Source organism: Mycteria americana, chromosome Z (assembly GCF_035582795.1).
Source record: "Mycteria americana isolate JAX WOST 10 ecotype Jacksonville Zoo and Gardens chromosome Z, USCA_MyAme_1.0, whole genome shotgun sequence".
Lineage (NCBI taxonomy): Eukaryota > Metazoa > Chordata > Aves > Ciconiiformes > Ciconiidae > Mycteria > Mycteria americana.
In genome coordinates this window covers 22,651,450-22,677,147 of record NC_134396.1, presented here as the reverse complement: position 1 = coordinate 22,677,147, position 25,698 = coordinate 22,651,450, and the positions used below count along the sequence as shown (strand labels likewise).

At 37.3% G+C, this 25,698-nt stretch overlaps 1 protein-coding gene across 6 annotated transcripts in view; it reads right to left on the bottom strand.

Annotated features, from left to right (window-relative positions):
• SMARCA2 (SWI/SNF related BAF chromatin remodeling complex subunit ATPase 2) overlaps positions 1–25,698 on the bottom strand; it is a 119,339-nt gene that overhangs the window by 87,452 nt on the left and 6,189 nt on the right. For 3 of the 6 annotated variants that reach the window (XM_075526286.1, XM_075526288.1, XM_075526289.1), the window contains exons 2-5: positions 21,505–21,765; positions 13,954–14,077; positions 2,656–2,985; positions 1,679–1,780 (exon numbers count right to left, since the gene is read on the bottom strand). In XM_075526286.1, the coding sequence (XP_075382401.1) occupies positions 1,679–1,780; positions 2,656–2,985; positions 13,954–14,077; positions 21,505–21,729 (781 nt within the window). In that variant the 5' untranslated portion in view covers positions 21,730–21,765. Of the gene's footprint in view, positions 1–1,678; positions 1,781–2,655; positions 2,986–13,953; positions 14,078–21,504; positions 21,766–23,752; positions 23,820–25,421; positions 25,491–25,698 lie in introns of all 6 variants that reach the window. The other 3 variants (XM_075526285.1, XM_075526287.1, XM_075526290.1) reach the window with 3 other exon arrangements.

The following is a 25,698-nucleotide window of genomic DNA, read 5'->3' as shown; positions in this document are numbered from 1 at the left end:
AAGGGTCACAGATTTCAGTATGCTATCATGACAACAAGTCACCCATGCATCCAGATGTTCAAAAATTGTCACGGACAACAGACATTGCAACAGTAAAGATGTCACACAATTATCTGAGGAGTCATAGTAACTTAATGCTAGGAAAAACAACTACAAAGTACACCTGCAATCTTGTAATCAACCTTAGTTTAAACCCAACATCCTGAAATCTAGATAAAAAGATTCCTTCAGAAATCACCATTTGTTATTCACACATCTGCATCAAACTCCAAAAAAGCAACTTGAGCACAAGCTGTAGATTCTGTATTTAGCAACGCTGCATTTCAGCTTATAAAAAATAAGAAAAGAAAGCAAGCCCACCAAAAACCTCTGTGTAGTCTCAGTTTTCAGGGAATCATGCAAATTGAACTGTAAAACAAACACTACCACAAACGACTGCATAATGAATCAAAAGCAAATTTAAAGAAATAAGCACAATCCTTAAAAATACATCAAATAAAACCTCCAAACAGATACAGCAAGGACAGACACATTTTTTCTTACTAAAAAAACAATGAAAAAAGCAATGAAAAAAGACAAACAGTAAGCAGCTTATAGTTAAACAGGACAGACATCATGACCTATGGGATTATTTAGATAAAACTATCCATCTAGCAATTCTGTATACCTGCCAGCATTTTTTAGTAGCAGCATTTGAGCTAGAAGGCACTGTGCCTGGTAAACTCATATATACAATCTCTCAAGAAACACTTTTCCCCTCTTTATTATCCTATTCAAATTGTAAGTATTCATTGGGAGTATTCAAAGAAAAGCAATTCTACATCCGATTACATACTAGTATTACATTTTCTTTTTATATTGCCCTGAGTAGCTGACTAATGACAGAGAATTTTTTATGACATCAACTATCACAGAGTCATCACTGTCCCCAGATTTACCCATAGGCAACAACACAGCATAACATTTCTACCGTACGAGAAGCCTGTGTTATTCGCAAGCCTGCAATATTATATTTATTTTTTAATCTCTCTAAAAAATACACCAAAACTTCAAACAATATATATTACTAGGGATTTCTAATTCTTTTCAAAACAGTACTTCTTCCACTCTACTGTCAAACAATAAGATCAGCCTGTAAACCCAAATCTGAATGACTGGGTTCAAAACCCAATTATCACGCAGGGGAAAAAAAGTTACACTGTTCATTAGATCTCAAAGACTACCCTGAACTTTCAAAGCAATCCAATTAAAAAAAAAAAAAAAAAAAAAGAGCAGCCTAATTCTACCATGGTTTGAAAACTTTTGTTTACAGTAGCAAAGACTATAGTTGAAAGACAAGCTCACTGCAATTAAGCATGCTCAGAACATAACTTATTAAGTAGATTTTATGGGTGTCCCTCAGGCAGCTTACATATTTCATTCTGATTGTAAAAAGGTGCTGCATGTTCAGGCTGCCTAACAACTGCTGTAATTTCATGTGGTCAAGTCATTCAGGGATGAATAAATGGTTAGACTCTCCTTGATTCAAGTCCTAGGCACCATAAAGGTTACGCTATTTTTCTGCATGCCTTTTTACCTTCCCCTTTTTTCCCCCCTGCATCTTTTCCCCAAACTCTACCTACACCGTTTAACCATTACTCTGTACATGACATAAAATTAGCGTTATACTCTGCTATACCTTCAGTCCAAGTTTTAGGGGTAATGGCAGCTGTATGTCCAGGCATCCCTGGAGCAGGTCCTGGTCCAGTTGCAGCACCACTCATTGTATGTAACCCAATACCTGCAATTTGACAGAGGAAAGAAACTTGCTAAGATACAAAGCATTTCCAAGTATTCAAAAATCATTCTGCTTTCTGGCATGCTAGTCTATTCAGGCAAGTAGTATTTTTCTTCATTAAATGTGGATTTAAGTAGATTTTATTGTGAAAAAATATATGTAATGAAGCATATTAAAATCATGTGTCCTAAAAAAAAACCTTACTCGGTAGCAAAGCCATATCCACTGAAATGAAGTGACCAGTGAGATTATTAAAATCATTACTAAAAATAGTATAATCTTAACCCTCGATTTCTAATGCAAATGCAGTAATGGCAGCATTCAGAAACTAACAGGTGCAGGGCGTTTAATGTAACAACAGTTTTCTTAGGACGAAAATGTGCTTGCTTACTGCACTGTAACATCTATTATCATTAGGAGGAAAACGTAAGAACATTTTCTCTTCCTTATGTTTTTCACTTGACAGCACACTCTACATGGTTTGTTTTACTTTCAACAACCTAAATAATCAGTCAACTTGCTCCAGATTTTTTTATCTACTTTTCTGCATAGCAACAGGAGACTGAAAATTCACTCTAAGAAAAACAGTAAAATTGCCATCAGTAAAGTTATGATTAACATTAAAAAAATGTCAAGCATTATCAGGACAGACATAGTACTGCACAGTGAAGTAACTTTCACTTCTGTTTTGACAATATCCTATTAATAATAGATGTGTTTTATGCACTTGCTCAAGCTTAAAACCAAAGACTGCTATTCACTTAGATGCCAGAATCCAGTCCCAAATTACAGCCTTGCACAGCACCCGTTTCTTAATTTTCCACAGGTAGAACTTCAAGAATCACCTGCACAATGACACAAGGCCTAGATTCACTTACCAGACTGTCTGTTGAAGGCACTGGGAGGCTGCTGCTGTTGAATGCCAGGCAGGGTCCTCTTGCCCTGAACAGCAAGCTGGAGGTTTTCTGGTAAAGGCTGACCTCTAGCTAACATTTTGTATGCTAGAATCTGAGCCCGCAGCTGATGCAGCTGTACAGGGCTGAAAGGGGAAGGACCTCTGTTAGGCTGATTCATAACTTGTGGGTCTCCTGGTATAATGGGTCCTGGCTGGCTGGGAGTCATCTGGGGTGGAGTTGGACCTCCTCCAGACATGGGACTGGACACATGCTCTGGTGCTCCTAGTGGAGATGGGTGTGGAGACATATAACCTAGAACAGGTAAGAGGATCACAAACTTACCTCTCTGGTTAGTCAAATCTAAATTCCATCATATTTCTTTAACAGTACATAGAGTATAAAAATGTCTATCTCAAGTCAGGATAGCTGTAGTATTTTCTGCAAGAACACAAGTGCAATCTGAAGTTCCCTGGGGTATCAAGATAGCCTCACGAGCTATTCTTTGAGAAGAACTATGGTTATATAGTCCAATAATTCAAAAAAATAACTATTACCCTCACATTTGGAATAAGACAAACTAAAACATGAAATACAATACAGAAGCATCAGGATGTGGTACTGTTTCGCTAGAATGTTGAAAAATATTTAAATGTGGAGCACATGCAGTGAAGCCTGCCTATTTCACAGCTTAATATTTTACGTTTATTTTGAAGCACGCACATCAAGGTATACCCATTCACTGATACAGGCCCTCTTTGCCAAAACTCACCAACATACAGAAACAGAAACAGATGGTATTCAATTTCTATACAATTGCTCTTTAATTTATATAGATTAAAGGTTTGAGCCAGACAAAGAACATTCAATACCTTTTACCATCTGGGTGCTTGAGAACTTGGAATATCAACTGCAAGTACAAAAATTACCTTCTGAAGAAGCTGCTGAAGACTGTATTAGTCTATAAAGTTCCAGGAGAGCAAGCACAGTTCTGAAGCGAACAGTGCTTGTATCTTATTATAGCACTTGTGAATGCAGTGGTTTTAAGTTTGAATTTTAATTCCACTTAATACATATTTCCTCGAGCTTCGCAATGCATCCATGAAAAGAGATGGCATAGATTTTTGGTGAGATTTCCAAGAATACATGGCATGTCAGAGACAAAAATATGAAGAGCGATCCTTCAGGTAATGCACAACAGACAGCTAGATTTTAAAGATGTCCACCAAGAGTGAAAAAGAGGTAACAATATTTACCCACTTCACTCTGGTATTATGGAGCATAAATAATGCTCTTATCAATTTGAAAAGCCTAAAAAACTTAAAAAAAAAAAATCAAGAAATCTTCTGGCTCACTTCCATATTCTTTAGCAAGCCATGGACCACTGAACTCCAAAGTTCATGCTACAGTTCATGATTCTGTGACACCAAATCTACTCTTCCTCCACTCTTCCTGACACTTTAAAGTGAAACTACACCAATTTAATCTATACATAGTCTAGATCACAGTAGCAAGTAATTTTGGCCTCTCTTTAGCTTCACAGTTCTTACTCGCCCTTCAGTAAGGGCAACATAGGCAAAATCTCAAAGTAGTCTCAACTTTTCTGAGGTGACAGCAGCTGTAAGTCACTAGGGCTTATACAAGTGGATAGGTAAGAGTGCTAAAGAATTGAAAGTCCATCAATGCTGAGGTCTGAGGATGAAAATATTCTACGATAAAGTAAAGGTTGTAAATGTCTGAGATAAAGGACAAAGAAGAGAGGATTTCAGCTCTTCTAAAAAAGGAAAACGAGGTAGAAGTACAGTAGGGAAAAAATGGTTTGGTGAGGGGAAAAGACCAGATAAGACAAGACAGAAACAGACTGAGTTCAATCTTGTAACTAAAGAAGATGATGACAGGAAAGGAAGAAGACTCTAGTGAGAATAAGAAAAATTAAGCAGTTCAAGAGAGAAATAGGGAAGTGAGGTGAGGAGTTCAAGGAAAAGGGAGAAAGAGACTTTAAAAAGTTAAAATTACTGAAGTTATTTATCAGGTCAATATAAAAATTGTTTATACATCCACTGGTGGTGATAAAAGCTATGATAAATAACCATAAGTCTACTCCACCTACTCATTTTCTTCCACTAACTTACTTTTGCCTCAATCTTTTTTTTTTTAAGAGGGGAAGCTACAAATCCATCTTGCTGAGCACACTGCTTTAGAAGAACAACCATTATGCCACAACAAAACCCAAAATATACAACGGCATTGTTGTTTTATACTATAAAATAAGGTTTATTGCAATGTTTATCCATTTCTAAATCTCAGAATTTACTTTAAATAGCACCTACTTCGAATTACATTGTTTTCAAAACTGCTTTTCAAAGAAAGGTTTCTTTCCCCCCTCAAGTTATATTGTCCGAATTATACATTCCTTAATCACTGATAGATTTCACACCCAGGCTCTTGAAATCCATCTGGACTATAAAAATCTAAAACTGTGGTGTAAGATACTGAGCACTTGTTTTCAGTCCTGACAGTTCCAGCTGCAAGTCTGTGACTATGTTTTGCAGAGAGGAGTTCTTAGAAGCAGGCATTTTTTGAGCTTTCTAGACATGTATTACTTACAATTCCTCTCTCCCTCAAAGTTCTATGCATCAGGATTCCTGGCAATAGGAAACTAGGCTTGATGAAGAGTAAGAATGAAAAACAAATTCCAATAAAATATCTCAAGAAAGAATAAAAGCCTTCCAGACTTCTTGTAAACGCTCTAAAATGTGGCATTTACAGAACTTAAATTTTGTGAAATATATGGAAATTTTCCTTTTTAAGTTTGAAAACTTTCAGAAGATTTAGCGGTGTGACAATACACGCAATCACAAGCCTGTCCTAATAAAGTCTCTATACCATTTGCTTTTTTCCTACCTTATTACACATACTCTAATACAGGTGATCATGCACACATGGGCTCTGAATAAGGACACATGAGGACTCATGAAGATTGAGTTTAATCAGCATATGTCATAAAAAAAAAAAAATTGAAGACACAGTCCATAGGAATGTTTAACATACAGGCAAAGGCAGACACTTTTTTGAACCTTGCAAACATGCTTTCATCTGCTATGAAGTACTTCAAGTGCATTTTTACATGGCATATAGGAATTTCCACAGTAAGTATTCAGCAGGTTTTTAAATACCTAGTTCATTAATTGCTACTTGCTGAACTGCCAAGTACCCCTTCCTCTAGATTTCCCACAGAAAATTTTGTTTTCTATTCTGCATAAACCATTCTGTTTAATTTAACCTTCAGAATGGAAGATGGTAAAAGCACTGTACAATAAGGTTGCAGAACACTCGCAACAGAAGAGTTCTATGTGCCGGCAAAGGACAACAGATAATCTTTAGTTCTGAAAAATATATGGAGTAGAAGACACTCAACACCAGGAAAGGGAGGCCAAACAGCCGAACCCATCATTTAAAGCTGTGGTAACTCCAAAGCTTTATCAGGTTTCCCCAGGTCTTATCTAGGTAAGTTCTGAAAATCTCCAATGATGGTGTTCTTAATCACTCCCACGGTGAATTTTCTTTCCCTTAAGTCCCATCAGAATTTCACTTACATAACTTGTGAACATTACTTTTTGTGCTTTTGCTATGCACCTCTGAGGAGAGTTTGGTTCTGTCTTCTCCATAATCCTTCAATGGGTTGTAGAAGAGGCTAGAACAGAAATCTTTCTCAAGTTTTCAGCAGTTAAAAAACACTGCTTTCTTAACTGTATGCATAATTAGCAACACTCTTTTCATCCCACTTTGGTATCAACTTTGTTTGGTATCAACTTATTTGACAGAAATATATCACAACATGTCATAAACAATGTATATTCTTTACAGTATTGACACTGGAAGAAATCCTAGTTCTAACACTTTACAAAACACAAGTATTTTCGGAGGGCAGACAGTATAAAAAATTTCTGCTCTAATTGCTTTTAATTTCACTTTACTTAACAGAAGCAAAGAACACCTTCCTCATCTATTTTAAAGCTGAAGAACCAGAGAGCTAAAAATTGAGAGATCTTTTTTTCCACTTTTAATGCTATAATTAAACAGTGGAGAACACATGAATTCTAAACTCTAGTAACAAATATTAGATAGAAAGAGGCAAGGTTTTACCAGTCCAAACACTGGAATATTCAACAGAGGTCTTGACTCCCTACTAAAAATTAAGAAGACTTAAATGATGGAAGTGTCTGAGGATCATATATGTCAAACCTTCCTGCTAAAGCTGATAGCAAGGGTGTATTTTTACTCAAAAATGTGACTGTAAGACAGTTTTTGGACTAGGACAATATAGATAGGATTGAAGAAATTTAGTTGTGTAACTCATTTATGTTAACTATCACTTCGACCATCAATTAAAGTTAGTTTTTAAAAAAAAAAAAGGAATCAAGTACATGCCCACAATACACATAAAGAAAGCATAACATCTTGGAACACAGTGGAAAATATGTTCATGTTGGACTGAGGCTACAAACTTTCTTAAGGTAAGCAAAATACAACATTTCGCTGTCAGTAGTGTAGCCAGGGTTAACACTAGTTCTTGTGAAACTCTCAACAAAGAGAAAAAGAGGCCACACGTGTGCAAGTCATTTAAAACTAGGACTGTAGAAATACTCTGTTGAGAGGTCTTATGCTGGCAGGCAGATGGATAAGGTGACAGATCTTTTCTCATCTTTAAAAGCCTGAAAAAATCCGAAAAGGAAGTGCAGCTAATTTAAGAACAGCAGGGACAACGAACGTTTTTTGTGAACTTAGTGAATTCTGTAAGTTAAACTTAATTGGTGTATCTTTATAAGAAGTTCAACAAATACTGCATGATAATTAAAAATATACACAGATCAAGTCCCAGAACCTTAAATCCCTGCAGCGCTTATGTTTCAACTTACAAATAGCAAGCAAAGACACCCGAACTGTTCAAATTGGTCTGTATTTCACTGCTGTATCACAGTAACTGCATTAAATTTGTTCCAAATTCCAGAAAAACACAGAAATTGTTTGTTTCAGCCCATTTATATCTTTTTATGAATTCTTTCTAATAAAAATATTTTATTTTATATAAATATTTGGGTTGCATTTGCAATTTCTCCCCATTCCTCTTACAAAGTTAAATCTAAACATAATTTTCATCTTCTGGATAACTCTGTTTAGCAGTTTAACAATTTACAGTAAATTACATACTTCTAATATAAATACTGGGTATTTCAGCACAGTTCATTCACAGAGGCTGAAGGTCATTTCTAACATAATTCAAATTCAGTTAAGTGTAGTGAGATTACTATTTAAACAGCTAAATACGAAGTTGAAGCAATGGATTTTGCTTTCATTTAACCTATTAGCATTAAAAGAAAGGTATTAAGACTAAACAGGGACATCATTGCGCATAAGTTCAGGAAAAGAAAATTGGTCACCAGAAATAGTCAGGAATGTTACCCTTTCTCCAACTTGGTAGGCAGCAAGAGTGGAAAGGAGTAACTGTTAAGGAGAAAGATACCAATTCAGAATATTTTTCCCCATAAATTAATGTCAGACTTCTGAAAACCATCCTATTGCAGTATGACTGCAATAAAAATGTGACAATCTGTCTGAGCTAGTAACAGCTTGTTTCTGCATGACTAGCATCCCACTGAGCACCAAGAAAAAAAAAATCCAGAATCTAAATAATAAAGTTGCGTACCTTATTTTAGTAATTATTGTTAGTTAAAAAATGAAAAAATCTCAGAACAGTAACTGCTATTCAAACAGTGAATACGCATTTATGAGCAAAATGACAAAGTTCTTGCAGACTTAGCTTACAGATGTTTCTGATTTGCTCATCGAAGTAAGTCATCTCACCTAAAAAAGGGTCAGTTAATTATTTCTTAATACAGAATGTAAGAATCATTACTTGCAAAATTCTGTATTGCCTTGCTCTTTGTAAGTTCAGTGGTCTTTATTTCAAGATTCTTCATTCACAACTGCACATTTGATTTACATAAATTATATCTGCAACTGCATGTGCAGTTCACCAATTTATTTCTAATTTATTACCCACGTTCGTAAGCATGCATTTTAGAAAAATTCCTGCTTTTGTAGAGACCCAAAAGAGTGTTGCACTCTTTTGCAAGACCTAGTTCTTTAAAGAAATTACTAAAAAGACTGCTATTGGAACATTTCACATTTAAATGAAATCACATTTTGTGATCAGTTCCAACTGTAAATTGCATACAGACGGACTACTGCCTATGCATTTACAACAACTGTTCTACTCAGAGCTCTAAGAACAGCAGCATTTTATGAAGACTATCCATCTTCCCATTCTCAAAGAATTAAAAACATTGTTTCCTCCTCTAGCTTACCAGTTCTTCTCAGAATCTTGGAGCCTGTTTACAGGTTCAAAGACTTCTGGCAATAAGGGACCATTACAGCTACAACAGTCTACCTAACTTGTCTAAAACAGACCAAAGACTCTTACCCTCCAAATGATCTCCTCCCTTTGGTCTATGGAACAGATGAGAAAGACATCCAGTGTTGACTTAAATTTCATTTGACACAAAACTTACCACAAATACTTGGGTAATCCTTGTCCCAAAGGTTAATTATCTTCATTAAGTAAGATGCAGATATTTAATAGTCTGAATTCACCTAATTTAAATTTGCAGGTATCAAAATTCACTGCATACTTTTTTTTAAAGATAAAGGATCCATCTATTACAAGCCTTTCTACCACCTGGGAATGTGGAGACTGATCAAGTCAGAGAATAAAAAGTGGAGTTTAACATTCTCCAAGCAAAAAACCAAGTCTTCCAAGTTTCAAATCATTCCTTTATTTGTTTTCTAAATAAGGCGCAATTTCACAGAATCACAGAATCATTAAGGTTGGAAGGGACTTCTCAAGATCATCTAGCCCAACCCCGTGCTCAAACAGGGTCAGCTACAGCAGGCTGCCCAGCAACATGTCCAGTCAAGTTTTGACTCCCTCCATGGATGGCAACTAGACAACCTCTCAGGGCAACCTACTGTACTGTTCAGCCATGTTTACAGTAAAAGCATGTTTTCTTATGTTCTGATGGAATTTCATGTGTTTCAGTTTGTGCCAATTGCCTTCTCTTCTGTCACTGATAATCACTGCAAAGAGTCTAGCTCCCTCTTCATTACTCTATCCCATCAGGTACTTCCGAGCCTTCTCTTTTTCAGGCTGTGCAGTTTCAGTTCACTCAGCCTCTCCTCATACAAAAGATGCTTCAAACATTTGATGCTACCTTAAGCATTTCTCAACATCTTTCTGAACTGTAGATACTAGAATGGAATACACTACTACGATACAGCCTTCAGCTAATTCATTAGAAAAGGTGGTACAACTCCTCAGTTAATATGCCCCTGCTTCTGTATGCAGGTAGTACATTCCACCTCATGGCTGCAAACACTGTGCACGGCAATACACATTTAAGTCTGCCAGAATAACCAAAACTCTTTTCAGCCTTTCTGCTTTGTATGATACAGTCTCATACCACCTACACAATAAATTACTTTGCTCCTAGACATACAATGCTGTTGGCTGTGCTAAAATCCATCCTAGAGAAATAAGCACATTCTACTGAGCATCCTGATCAGCCGTTGTAACCAACTTCTTCATTATTTACTGCTAAACCTCTGTGCTATCTGCAAATTCTATCAGTGCTGATTTTACACTTTTTTCCAGATCACTGAGAAATGCATTGAACAGCACTGAACCAAAATAAGAGTCCTACAAGACTAACTAGAAAAATCCACAATGGGATGATCATCTTCTATTTACAGTTAGTTTTGTAATGTCATTTACCTAGGTTAATATATTTAATATAGGTTATATTGATTTTATTTAGTGCTATCTTTCTCCTAAATCAGAATGTTGTACAGTAACAAGCCAAGCACCTTTTATAACTCTATCAGGCAGACAAAGTTGTGTCTCCCATTACTACTATTGGCTTTAGTGATGCATAGAGAGACCCTATACATGGGCCAGGATCCATTTTCCTGATGACTGTACAAATACGGTACTGCACTAAGTACTGTACCACACCTGTTTACACGTTAATAAATCAATTTAGCTTATGATCTCCACAAAAAGAATAGTAAATTTGTTTGACAAGGCTGACTTTATGCCATTCAGAGGGACTTGGACAAGCTTGAGAAGTGAGCCCATGTGAACCTCATGAGGTTCAACAAGGCCAAGGGCAAGGTCCTACATCTGGGTCAGGGCAACCCCTGGTACCAATACAGGATAGGGGATGAACAATTGAGAGCAGCCCTGCGGTGAAGGACTTGGGGTACTGGTGGATGAAAAGCTGGACATGAGCCAACAATGTGCGCTCGCAGCCCAGAAAGCCAACTGTATCCTGGGCTGCATCAAAAGAAGTGTGGCCAGCAGGTCGAGGGAAGTGATTCTGCCCCTCTACTCTGCTCTGGTGAGACCCCACCTTGGAGTACTGCATCCAGCTCTGGGGTCCTCAGTACAAGACATGGACCTGTTGGGGCAGGCCCAGAGGAGAGCCACAAAAATGATCAGAGAGATGGAACACCTCTCCTATGAAGAAAGGCTGAGAGAGTTGAGGTTATTCAGCCTGGAGAAGAGAAGGCTATGGGGAGACCTTATTGCGGCCTTTCAGTACTTAAAGGGGGCTTATAAGAAAGATGGAGAGAGACTTTTTAATAGAGCCTGTAGTGATAGGACAAGGGGTAATGGTTTTAAACTAAAAGAGGGTAGATTCAGACTAGATATAAGGAAGACATTTCTTATGATGCGGGTGGTGAAACACTGGAACAGGTTGCCCAGAGAGGTGGTAGACATCCCACCCCTGGAAGCATTCAAGGTCAGGTTGGAAAGGCCTCTGAGCAACCTGATCTTGTTGAAGATGTCCCTGCTCTTTGCAGGGAGGTTGGACTAGATGACCTTTAAAGGTCCCTTCCAACCCAAACCATACTATGATTCTCTGATGCTATGATTTTTCCATAAAACTATTCTCAATAGCTTGAATTACACACAAGGTCATATGGAATTAAAAGATAGACAATGTTGTTTGATTTTACCTAGAACCAGCACTAGACTAAATGACATTTAACTGTTACATGGCCATTCTACTTATGCTTTCAAACTAATGGCAGAAGTTTAGGGTCATCCATTCCCTGGGGTTTTGAACTTCTTCAGCTATTTTCCACCAACCATCTGGAAATAATAACATTAATTAGCACATATATTTATTTACTTCAATTTGAGGCCTACAAACAATAAGCCATGAAAAAAAACAGACCTAGAACTAATGAAGTGCAATTTCTATTTGACAGGCATATCATTAAAAATTGTACACAACTGCAACACACGCTCAACTATCAGACATCCAAGAATCTACAAGGAAGAGAACCTTATGGTAAGTCTTGGTTTCTAACAATGTACCAAATGCAACTGAAGATTTTGTCAGGATTAGAAGATTTACCACGCATCTTTCCATGGATTCTCAAGAGAACTCAAACTGTCCTCTTCCCATGAGTGTGAGCGTGGGTAAGCTCACTCTCTTTCACCACATGGCCTATTTCCACAAAACTTGTAGAAACACAACTGTCTTACAGGACTCTAATCCTGTGGTAAATAAGACTGAAAGTATCCAATAGGTTGAAAGGCCATTAGGAAATCTGGTTTTCTATCTTGGATATGTACACTAATGGGAAGAAAGTACAAGGTTAGCAAATGGAACTTTCCCCAACATGTATCAGAATAGCCTCAAATGCCATCACCATTTTCTGTGAAAAGATAATTGTGTAAGAATAAAAAAAGGAGACATAGAGGCAAAGAAAGCTAAAACACTCCTCGATAATGTCAAGTAGAGTAAAATATTAGAAGGGGAGGCAGGGGTGTTAACCATTTCTTTAAAAAGCCTTCTTACATTAGAACTCCAGTCTTCTCTGTTTACCTTGCAACAGTTTCCAACATACACCAAAAAGAGAGCAGGGATCTGTACTCTTTAGCCTGCCACAGCTGCTACTAATACAATGATCTTTTTGCAGAGCAACACAACATCCCAGCCAGCACAGGAAAGAAGAAAACAACTTAGAGCTACTTGTATTTGAAGCATTTGCAACTTATGCTCTTGTATTTTGATCACATTATGTTTGAATTAGACACATCTTCATCTTCACAGTAAACACTCTCTTCATTTTAAGGAACAAGTTCATTACAAGCAAAAGAGTGTCTCCGAATGCAAAGTCAGGTAAAATTTTGCTCTCGGGTGATCATGCCTGCATCTCATTGAAATCAGCAGAAAAGTTTTAACTGATGGAGAATTCGTCCCTGAAAGTCAGTTCTATTTTACTTAACTGATATTGAAAGGTGTTAATGGAAAACCAGTACTTTGTAATGTTCAAGGTGCCAGACAGGGATTCAGCTGACAAATTACAGACTAGGGTTTGTCACAGCCTACTGAAAAGTCACAAAGCAGTTCAGGCTAAGTCATTTTGCTGATCTGTACCTGTTTTCTCCTTCCAGCATTTCTCTTATCCTATGCAATAAACATGTAAATACACCAAACAAGAACCATCTCTTAACAGATTTGTACAGAGTGTGTCAAACCAGGACCCTAATTTCAGTTGGGATTCTTCAGGTGTTGCTGTAATACAATTAATTACGCAATACACAAAGCCTTATCTGCTGAACTCATTAATACTAGCAGGTGTTACCAGTTAAATCTCCAACATACTGAGCTGCTTATAGAATGCATGTCCTCTTATGCTGCAAACTAAAGGACACAAAGAAGGCATGTAGCGATGTGGTAAAAAGAGTTTCTATTTTCTGGCATAAAGAATTTTGGAAAGAACTTTGATCAGCCTTTGACCAAACATTATAGATATTAAAGAAGGTTTCTCCAGGTTTGCTTGGGTTCTTCTCTCTTGTCATTCCTTCACCACAGGATTAAAATAAATCATGTTCTAATGCATTTACATTTACAGTAGCCACATAAGATTTGAAAGAACGAGGTGGGTTTTTTTTAGAGATGTGAACTGAAATCTGTAATAGTCCAACTACTTGCCCCAGCCACAGACTTGAACCTTAGCTTTTTTCCAATATGTGACTGATGGACACTCCAGAAAGCAAGGGAATTCAGTTATTCACCTTGCCTTGTACTATCAGTTCAGCCAAACAAAGCTGAAAGGAAGTAACTGGAAATCTGTTATGTGGAACTACCAACTTTTTGTGGAACAAAGGGGCCCCAAAATCATACAGCATGCACAGTATGTATAAACCTTGACTATGCTGGTCCATTGGACTCTGAGGTGGGCCCATTCCAGGGTGAGGAGGTCGCATACTCTTCATGGAGCCACAATGAACGTCTTCAACCATTCCTTTTTCGTGCAAGCCATCAATAGACTGTGAAAACAAAATAAGTATTTATATAGAGATAGTATATAAGTTCACTATAAAAATCCAAAGGACTTTAACTCAAAATCTAAACAAATACATAAAGAGTACAAACTTCCCTTAGCAGTCATTCAAAATAACGGGAACCTTTACCCCTGAAATCAGACATCTGGGGAAGTACAGAGCACCATTGGACTCCCTGTCCCCTCCGTTTCCTTTTTGCTTTTTTTTCCTCCTTATGAACTGTTTGGCAATGCCAGGGAGGCAAACTGTCCAAACACAAACACACAAACTGTACTGGCCTCATATTACAAAGCAGTGTAACACACACCAACTTATGAAAGTACAGCCTGTGGCTTGCCTCGAGTTATTTTTAGTCCAAACTTTGCCCTTTCAGTCACTGCTCTACTGGAATGCCCCAAGCACTGTCTCCCTTCAAAAACAAACAAATGACATTGCAGGAGGTAACCTCTTCTTTGCAGGCAAAAACACAGATACGCAGTCAAGGAAGGGAAGACATAGTTCTACTCAAATATTTGTGCTTCCTACAGTTCCTGTCACCTCATTCACTCCTCAAAAACCACAGTTCCCGACATACTTGAAATGCAAAAGGGGGCCAAGTGCCTTCTTCAGAGAGCAAAGAGAAGACAGCCTTGGGTCAGAAAAACATGCTGAAGGCACGCAGGCCACTGGAAAAGGCTCCATAATACAAACTGAAGGACTCTGATTGTGAAAATAGGGGGAAAATAACATCAGAAGGAAGTTGTCTTAAGAAAACTAGAAAGTTTTACCTGAAGGCAAAAATTACAGCAGGTCCCTAACTAGGGAAGAGATTATGCTCATCAACTTCTAACTTAGGGCTCTGCAAGGCTTTGTATTAGGAAGGAACAGGTTGGCATCACTTACTTATCTTCTGTCTACAGAAATATGCAGTTCTGTCCAGCTCTGTAACACATGCATGCATGCACACTAAATACTGTTCTTGCAAACCCTACAGTGAATTAAGACCTTGTGATCTGTTTTATCTAAATGCACACCTATTTATTGAGAATTCTTTTTAAAAAGAGAGTTAAGAAAACTTACCCCAGTGGAAAATACAGGCAGTTAACAAAAAGAGTGTGCAAAAAGCTACATCAAGTCACAGAAAAAAAGACACTGTCACATTTCTTCTTCTCGAGCAATTTGTTGCACATGAATCAATTTAAGCAGAACTAAATACAGGTCATCCTTTCTACAAAGGAAAAAAAAATTCTAAATTTTAATTTGTAAAGGCTTCATATAAATTTTCCACTTTCCATTGCAGTAAACCAATTTGATTGAAAGTATCTTTAAACACGTGGGGGTTTTTTTATCAGCTTTTTTGTAGGATTTCACTATTATTTTTCCTTATCAGATACTATGGGTTACAAGGAGAAAAGTTATAGAAAAGGAGAAGTAAAATGGATTTTTTATGTTCATCAAATTGTTTAGTTGTCATGACAGTACAAAAATATTTGTGAAAAGAACTTGTATCAGAAAAATACCCGTTACTCAAGAAGTTACTTTTGATTACAAGAACTTCGGCTATGTAGTAGAAATGTAGAGATAGATGACTGACACATTAAAAATAGTTCCACTATGCTAACCAAGTAAATCCCAACGCCCTTTTCTGAGGCATGAAGATCCCTCCTTCTCCCTTCATTCCTACTTACAAAGATAACCAACGTGGAAGAGAACGCTCAGTTCACATTCTGCCCGCAGAAGCTGAACACTACAGAAACTGAAACACTGATAAAGCTGGGTCCATTCCTATTTTATCATGATATGTGTTGAGGACTAAATCTTTAGGGCCGCCAAGAGGAGGAGGAGACTGCGCAGGAAATTGGGTCTGATTTCCAGAATATAGGACTCTAGCTGTACGCATCTGTGGTCTGACTGCAGGCATGGGAATCACTGCACTAATGGGTAGCAACAGTGAAACCTCTGTGAAACCTCTGCAGGCAGCTCTGATGGGACTAAGATGGGACACAGCATGCATACCCAGGGCATCAGAAATACCAGCATATAGAAGGTGGGGAAAGGAGCCGGCATTAACAAAGAGCAGCAGTGAAGAGGAAAACAAATACGTGGCCTTTCAAAAAGAGAATTTAAAAACAAACAGGAACAGAAAGGTAAAGACATGATCATACAAGAGAACATCAATTGAAGGAATGCCTCTATGGAAAGAATTGATCAAAAGAACAGGTTTTTGTAAGATAAATATTTAAAAAAAAAATCAAAACCTGTAGCGAACTGAAATGCTTCAAGTCTAATAAAAGGGAGCCTAAATATAGCACGAAAGGGGTTTGTTTCTGTGTGTTTGCAGAAATTATGCTGTGACAAAACTGGAAGTGAAATTCATTAGAAACAGACTAGGAACGGTAGAACTCATTAATCAGTTTTTTCACTAGCAAAGCTACAAAAGATGAAGAAGGCATAAACTTCTTGAAGACAAAATTAGTTTTAATGATCACAATACTGCTAATTTATGCAAAGAGACTTGTATTTCCAAGAATATTTTTCACCTAAAAGCACCTCTACTGTCTATGCAAAAACCCTATAAAATAGGGGAGACAATTCAGCAGAGGACTACAAGAACTGAAAAATAGTTATTTTTTGTAACTTCTTTGAATCACTGTGTAGTTACAGAGTTAGATGATAACCTTAAATCTATGTAACAGGTTAAAAATTACAGAAAGGATCTTACACACAATGCAATTTCTGTAAATTCTTCAGTCCTGTATAAATTATTAAAGGTATCTTCCACAATGACATTGTTGGCATGAGAAATGTAACCTATACTACCAATAAAGCACTATAACCACGTTGAGGTACTTTTTTTTTACTCTTTTAATATGACAGAACAGAAGGGAAACAGGAAGTGGAGACATATTCAACTTTGAGTACACATTACTATTTTCATTGGTCCCTGTAAGTAAGAACAAGCACAGAACAGGCCAGATACATAAACAGTGATTCCAGAAAACATAATGAGGGATGAGCTTCAACTGTATGCGAGCCCACACCTACAGACTTGGCAGATTTACAGACTTTACATAATGCCTAACGCATAAGGAACATTTTGCCTACACTGCTTTTACTCTGAATATAGTAACTAAGGTCTTCTCACAGACAGCATTGCATGACAGTTTGACCTATTTCCAGGTAAACTGTCAGATTATGGTGTCTTTTTTTGTTTCTTTCCACCTTCTTAAAACAAACAAACAAACAAAACACCAGCCTTGAAATCAGAGGCTAAGGTCGAGTATCAAACTAGATTTCTTCCAAAACATGCATCCTCTGTTCCCACAAAAATTACATAGACCAAACAGCAATATGTTGTCACGTAACTGCACAGCATAACTGAATGCATTGCTGATGGACAACCAGACTGACTGTGGCTGTCCTTGCAGCAGGGACTTGGCCAACAATTCTGTTAATTTCGTATAAATCACTAAAACAACATTTTACACGAGGTCTCTGCTGATTTTTCAAGGTTGACCACAATACTTTCTTTTTTCACTAAAATAAACACATACAACAAAAATAATGCAGGGAACATGCCTGCTGAATAAAAAGCTATTACTTCCAGGACCATGACAGAATTTTAAGGTGCTCAGAACGTCTAATGTGCACAGATCTGTTAGTCAACAATATTTGAAAAGAGAAACCATTTGCCTTCTGTTTTAGTGGAACATCTGAGTGAACAAATAATATATTTAGTAAAAATACCATTTTTGTAGGAACAGAATTTTTTCTGTCACTCACTTTTTCTCTCACTCACCAAAACCAGTAATATTACCCATGACATCATAATTTTTCCACAGGCAGTAATCATCTACAGTACACCTCATTACGAATTCACAAAAGAAGTGATTATGCATCAGGTTACAAGTAAATGGAAGAGAAAATAAACCAAGAGCTCACAGTACTCTTCCCATCCCTCAAGTGAGAACCATGCAAATTAAATAGATATTCTGTTGTCATAACTAAGAGTTAAGCAGTTAACCTTGTTGGAGCATGTCCATAGGAGGGCCACAAAAATGATCAGAGGGCTGGAATACCTCTTCTATGAAGGCTGAGAGAGTTGGGGTTATTCAGCCTGGAGCAGAGAAGACTCTGAGGAGACCTTATTGCAGCCTTTCAGTACTTAAAGGGGGCTTATGAAAGATGGGGACAGACTTTTTAGCAGGGCCTGTTGTAATAGGACAAGGGGTAAAGGTTTTAAACTAAAGGAGGGTAGATTCAGACTAGATATAAGGAAGAAATTTTTTACAATGAGGGTGGTGAAACCCTGGAACAGGTTGCCCAGAGAGGTGGTAGATGCCCCATCCCTGGAAACATTCAAGGTCAGGTTGGAACAGGGCTCTGAGCAACCTGATCTTGTTGAAGATGTTCCTGCTCACTGCAGGGGGGTTAGACTAGATGATCTTTAAAGGTCCCTTCCAACCCAAACCATTCTATGATTCTATGATGCTATTCTATGAAAATCAGGTGGCCCAGCTGGCATATAACAGCATACAGAAGGCTGTATCAGTTCAGACTAAAACCATCTAAGGTTATGTTCTGCCTCCAGAGGAGCTTGTATGTGAATGCCATGGAAAAGTAAGATGAGGGCAACCATGTAACAATGCTTTCCTTTAATATCTTCCCAGCTGCCAAGTATTTTCACCTCATGAGACTCTCTGAGGCTGTTACGGTTTGTCCATTTAGCAGTACCCCCTGCCGACAGACTTCCAAGTATTTCTCCTTAAATGTAGCTGTCTTGCATCCAAGATACACTTCAGTAAAATTTGGAACTGTAAGTATTTCCCTGGCAATTTGATCAATAGTCTAAAGATCACTTAAGAAAGTAGCAAGAAAGATAGCTAATTTATCATTTCTGTCAAAACTGCATTATGTAAATGAATAGTAAATTTTCCTGTGGAAGGGTTTTCTGGTTACTAAGTGAATATACAGTCTTTAATATTAACTGTTGTTAAGTAAACATACATTAGTAATTGTGATTTATTAATATCAATTTGTATCAATCAGTGTTTTCTCTATTGTTGGATACTTTAGATATTTTCATTTTTTATGCATTATATTATTATTTGTAAGGTAGTCACAGATCTAACACAGAATGATGGTGTTTCGCTACTTAGTTAGTGAATTTTAAAAGAAAGAACCACATCCCATTGCATACATGGGATGTGTACCCCACAAGCAATTGTGTAACTGGGACACTTTTTGTGCAATCTCTCACTTTTACTGCATTTCATTAGGAAAAAAAATGAATTATGTTACACCACGACTTGAAAGTCAAACTGCTTTACACAACATTAAGCAGAAAGAAAATGTTTACTTCGTCAAACTGCAGGTGGCCGACCAGTTTTTTAATTACATGGAATAACACTCAGGTAATATTTGCTAAATAGTCTAGAGACACCCTTTCACAGCATTTCTTAAAAAGACACTTCCCTCAGTTGTCATAATACACTATTTCTGGGGTTACACAGGAAAACAAACCAGAAAACTAATCTAGACTGAAAAATTAACCAAGAAATTTTTTTTTTCACCTGGATCAGTTCAATAGACCCATTTTCTAGCTTAGTCATACACACATGAAGGCATGCTGGAACTTGTGAAGTGGCAACCTAGAGGACAGCAAGGCTGTTGCTACTAAAATAAGGACTTGTGAAATTACAGCCTTTGTTCCATTATCAGAATCAAGGTACAGAAAAGGGAAAGTAATTTTACTATAACTATACTGACTGGTCATCTTTGAATTAGCTATCCAGACTCTTCACATTCATGGTGCATTTTTCAAAACATTTCAATGCCACTTCAATGAGAGAATTTCTCCTCTGTCTCACAGAACTTCTGAGATGCTTCTAAAGTCACTGAAAGAACTTTGTGGGATGACATTTGTTGGTTTGTTTCTAACACTAACATAGCATTAAATGTCTGACGAACACACAAGGTGAAACAGGATATAGCAGTTAAAAACATAATGTGTGGAGCATTCAACTGTTCTGATGGAAAATTCCTGGTGCCACCCTCTTCTTCTGCAGATAGAGAATTTCTTCAAATCAGAAAGAAACAAGAGAACTGAAGGATGTACAAACCCTGGCTGTCTATGAAGTTTGGGGCATTCACCAGAGCACTGGAAGCTTGGGCTGTAAATGACCTCACAAACAAGGAAATGCCAATTGCACATGTCTAATCTGGCTAATAGCTAAATTACATGCTTCAAGATTCAAATGCAAAAGTTTTAGTTACTGAATGTACTGACCTCTCAGAAATTACAACAGTTCAGTAGAAACGAGCAGCTGGATCATGGCCTCCTTCACTTCAGCTGTCTTTATGCTATTAGAAATTTTAATGATACAGTTCTTCATGCAAAACATGGTAGTGTCATGTCCCTACTGACTGCACACTGTTTTAACTGTTTTAATGAATGAAACTGATCCATATGTGAAAATGGCAACATGAAGAACTTGCCAATTCATGAGGAAAATTAAAATATATTTACATTACTTTAAAACTAAATTTTTATTGTAAATTTAGTATTTTTCTATGTGCAGATAACAATTCCAAGTGGAATCAACAGTAGTTACCAAAATGTTTTCAATATCTTGGCTCTGTAAGCTGTTACTGCATATTTCTGAGAGTAGAACATCATTGAAATTGAAATTATCCTAAGCTCTGATTCTCTGGTACACAACCAAATAAAAATGACAATACATAAAGAGATTGTTCTCACAAAGGAAATCCCACACAAGCAAATATTTCCTCAAAGCAAAAGACCTTAATGATAGTCTAAACACACACGTAATTTTAAGTGTATACAACAACCACTGAAATCCAATTATTCACTTGTTCTAAAGTTTTAAATTCTTTAGTAAGATGGAGCCTTTATAAAATAACTTGGAAACCAGGTTTTTCATGAACATGGAAGAGTAAAAAATTTGTAAGCACAAGCCCTTTAAGAGTTAAAAATATTAATTAAAAAAAAAAAATCATGCAAAACTAAAAAACACCCCAGAAAAACTCAAGATATGTCCAAACAGACAAGAAGAAAAAAAAAAAGAAAAAAAAGGGTGGTTACAATGGTTTACCATAAGGTTTTAACACTATAATTCAAATCTTTTCCCTAGTAATGTCTATCTTACTGAAAAGTACAGTTTACAAATGAAGATTTGGAAACTACTAACTCTATAGTTCAAAGCAGCCTACGAAGAACAAGGAAACTGTGTTTAATCTGTTATATGCATCATCCTGAGTAATAACGACAGAAGCAGGAGTGTAGCTGCAGTTTTGCAGGTGATACATGATATGTAATAGCAGTTATGCAGGTCTACATGTTGTGTAAGTAGGTTTCTTAATCAGTGGAGAGAACTCTAGGAAAAAAAGGTTCACTTGTAATAAACTATTACCTTATGCATTTGGTGCATGCCTTCCTGTGGATAATCAGTAGGCCCCATTGTCGGCATTGGATGCGGGACACTGGGCGGGCCAGGACTTGGCCCCATCATGCTGTGAACTGAGCCAGGAGATGGTCCTGGTCCTGGGCTAGGTCCTAGAATCGGTCCAGGTGAAGGTCCTGGTCCAGGGGAAGGACCAGGATGAGGCATGGCGCCAGGGTCTGTAGGCGTGGACATCTATTTTCTGTCTCCTTTTCAATTAGCAGAATAGCTCTAATAACAAAAACAAAACAAAACAAAAACAAAAACAGAATTTCTATGTGACATTAGGGGCATTGAAAAAATGTAATAAAATCTACTGGAAATCGTTACACACACACGCACATACTCATGCAAGCTCTCATCAGCAGAAAATGCTTAAATGATCCTTAATGTTGCACACTAGTTTGACCATTCTTCTAAAAGCCCACTAGAAGGCTAAGGATCCTGATAGTTCAGCCAATTTCTGGATGTTTATATGTTACTCACAGAACAAAGCAACTAGTACACTATGAGAAACATCTACCAGAGACAATGGTAGTTGAATTGACCTGCTATCACTGGATGTACCACGTGGGGTCAAGCACAGTACTACAGAAGGCAGGGAAGATAGTTGAGCACTTCTGTAATATGTGTGCTCCAAAATCTCTCCCTAAACAGATGTGACTGCACTGAAATTCATACTTATAAAATTCATGGTAATGCAGCAAAACAAGTATAAGAAGGATTATTAAGACTATTTTCTGACTTTTTTTTAAAGGTAGATATTAATGTAGGGCCTCTCTGGTTTATAACTGTATGCAATCATAATAGCAAATGGAACAGACAACAATTACTTTGGACTGAAGAGTTATAATCCACTTGAGGGGTTCTGCCGATGTCACAAACCAGAAGAGTGCAGTTCAAGTGGCTTAAAAGTGCCCCGAAAACAAATGACAAGCTTTTACAGGCTGAAAAAACAACTATTACTATATTTTTATTTCCATGTTCTTAGTAGAACAAATTGATGCAGGCTACAGGCTTGAAACCTTCCTCAGTTTTCTGAGAACTTTTATCACTATTCTTCAGTTTTCCAAGAACTTTTAGCAATGTCTAATATTGGGAACTTTTTGTTTACTAATGTCAGAGTATTTTAATGCAGTGACGTAGCTGCCATATTTTTACAAAGCTGATGGTCATTTGCCGCCAACGAGATCAGTCATGTTTCTTGGTATTCCCCACTCCCAACAGCACCATTTTCATGTGTTTGATCACACAGTGATCTCCTTATTTGAGTAGTTAAGCCAGCAGAAAAGTAACCCTACATTAAAAAAAAAAATAAAACAAAGCCCCCAAACCATCTAGTGATTCAAGTTACTGAACTGACTTTCTGAAAGGACAGATGAGTGCCAGTGCCAGCACAAGGAAGCAAGTATGATCACCACTTTCAGCAGCAGCTGACCATTAGATGGGCTTAGCCTGTTCCCTTTACTTACTTTCGGTGTAGTTTTATAGTAAGGTTACCTGCCCATGATTACTTGTCCCATAATAATAAAGCCAATACAATGAAAAATGAGTTTTACTAAAAAGCATTCTAATTTGGTACCTTACAAGGTACTTACAATGTAATGGTACATTACAAGGCCCAAGACAACTCTCTGCCCCAGCCTCTCTGCTTACAGAATTTATCACAGAAGAGTGTTCCACCTTCCAAATCTGGGTTTATCACTACTCATAGTTAGCAGTAATTACTTTCTAACATGAGTAAGTGGTGTAACCCTGTTATGACACTGCTTATATAAAGCCACACTGTAACACTGCAAACACCCTGGCTTGTAGTCAAATTAAGAAACAGACACTCAAGAAAAACCAAGTACGCTCCCAAGGTTCCCAACAAAGCAGAAACAAGGCCCTCCTGCAAGACATGTCAGAAAAAAAGTGGACTGGTGCTTACTGCTAGCTATCAGGGAATTCAAAGCTTACAGAATTGATCATCTTTCCTCCTTTAAGAGCAAGAGTCTTTACTTATCAGAACCGACACAGAAGATAAAATGCTACTACATCAAGACCATTTTCACTTATTTACCCCCCAACTACCTAATCATTCTGTGAGGATTAAAACCAGCTTAATAGCTTTTGCTTATAAATTCCCTTTTGTCATGTTTTAATAGCTACTACTCTCTTAGATTAAAGGCAACAAACTAGAACAATGCTTAACTCATTTAAAATAAAATATCCTCACCTGAAGTAAGTACCTTGGGATCCTATTTCCTTGCAAGGTAAAACAGGGAGATGCCTATGAAGCTTCTCTGTTCAAAACAAAACACTACAGTCACTAATTAGTTCCCTACAACCCCACGACATTACCACAAAAGGAATCAAGTTATCAAATGTTCACAACTGCATACACCATACTACAGCTTCCTATAAGAGGCCTACAGTTTGGCTGTATGAAGGACAACAGACATTTCCACACAACAAAGAGTTTTTATATAAGTCAGTCATTACATTGTAAAATATGACTGACACTCTCACAGCTGACTCTCTCTGCGCATTATAAGCCCAATTCAGTCCACTTAACAAGGCAGAACCTAGCACCACCACCACTATCCAGAAAAATGTATACAGAACCAGAATGCAACCAATTACAAAACTACTATCAGTATACAGTATCCCCAAATACCCTATTTCACAAAAGACTTCTACCTACACTTATGCATTAAAATGGGTATCAAAATCCCCCCCTCTATTCACCTCTATTTCAAATCCAACTTGCAGTTCTCATAAAAATTAACTGGCTCCAGTCTCAGCTCCACTAGTTACACTGTAATTCACATATACATTAAACATGTCCTGTATACAGATTTGGAAAATCTAAAATTCTTTTTAATGGACTAGCAAGTGCCCAACCTGTGAAAAACAGTAACTACCAGAGGGGAATGTTGCACACCTTACACCACATCAAGTCCCTTCATTATATTTCCTTAAGAGCAGATAAACTCACCCAATCTTACATAATCGTGAATTGCCTTAAACAGATTTGTATTCAGAGATTTTTGTATGTCAAAGACCATACTTCTATGCAAAAAAAAAAAAGTAATTTAGAAGACTTTTAGTTCCATAAAATATTGGAAAATACTGCCTGAATGCAAATCTAATGAATCCTGTCCAAAGATACCCATGGACATAAAGAGACAAAGCAATTTTCTCTGGCAATAGTAGTCCACAAAATTAAAAAAACAGCCACTGCCATAAACCAGAACACATTATACACGGCCTTCCCAACTAAGGATCTGTTCACAGAACAGCACTGCTAAAAAGCTTATGATTTAACATGTTTCAAAAATAGCTTAGTTTACCTTTACTAAGACTGATACTGTATAAAAAACCCACAGGAATTAGGCAGCTGCTTTCATTAAAATTCAGTAAGAGCTAGATACCTAATTCCTCTAGGTACTTATAAAATTCTCATTAAAGTCAAAGCAAAAATCTTTTTTTAATCTTTTGTTTTGACAAAGAAACAACAGGTGCAACAGTGGCCAGGCTCCATCTAGGTAACATTAGTATTAGTTTGGGTAAATTCTGGTGCCTATAATGAAAGAAGCAAAATGAAGCCAATTCCCTGCCAAAGCCAGAGTTGACCCATTTGTTTGGACTGCTTATCATTGTCCCAAATGATAAGGCTGCTGGCCCTGATTCTCAAATGCATTACATACTGTCTAATTGTTTCTCAAGTGTCCAATCTTAAAATTTCCTCAAAACCCTCATGGGAGTAGTGTTATTCACATGACTTCAAGTAAGACGTATCTCTTCTTGAACTGTAATCCCTTATCACTTCTTAGGTTTATTTACATCAACATCACCAAATCTCTTTTGTGAACAGCCCCAAATAGAACTAGGGATTGAATTACTTGTGGTGAATCATGCAGTTCTTCCTGTGGTCTCAGAGAATCTCTCCACCTCTGCTGGACACACCAGAGCTGAGAGAGAGAGAGGGAAAATCTATCATTGTCAAGGTAACTTTAGCCACATCCAAATACAAGAAGAGACACAAAACCAAGAGCTGAAGCTGAAGAGAAAGACTTAGGACCTCTGCTCAACTATTTCTAGATCAAATGGTTTAGGACAGTGAATACCTACATTACAAAGAATTTGAGGGAATATTCCCTGAGCATAAATGTTTCTGTA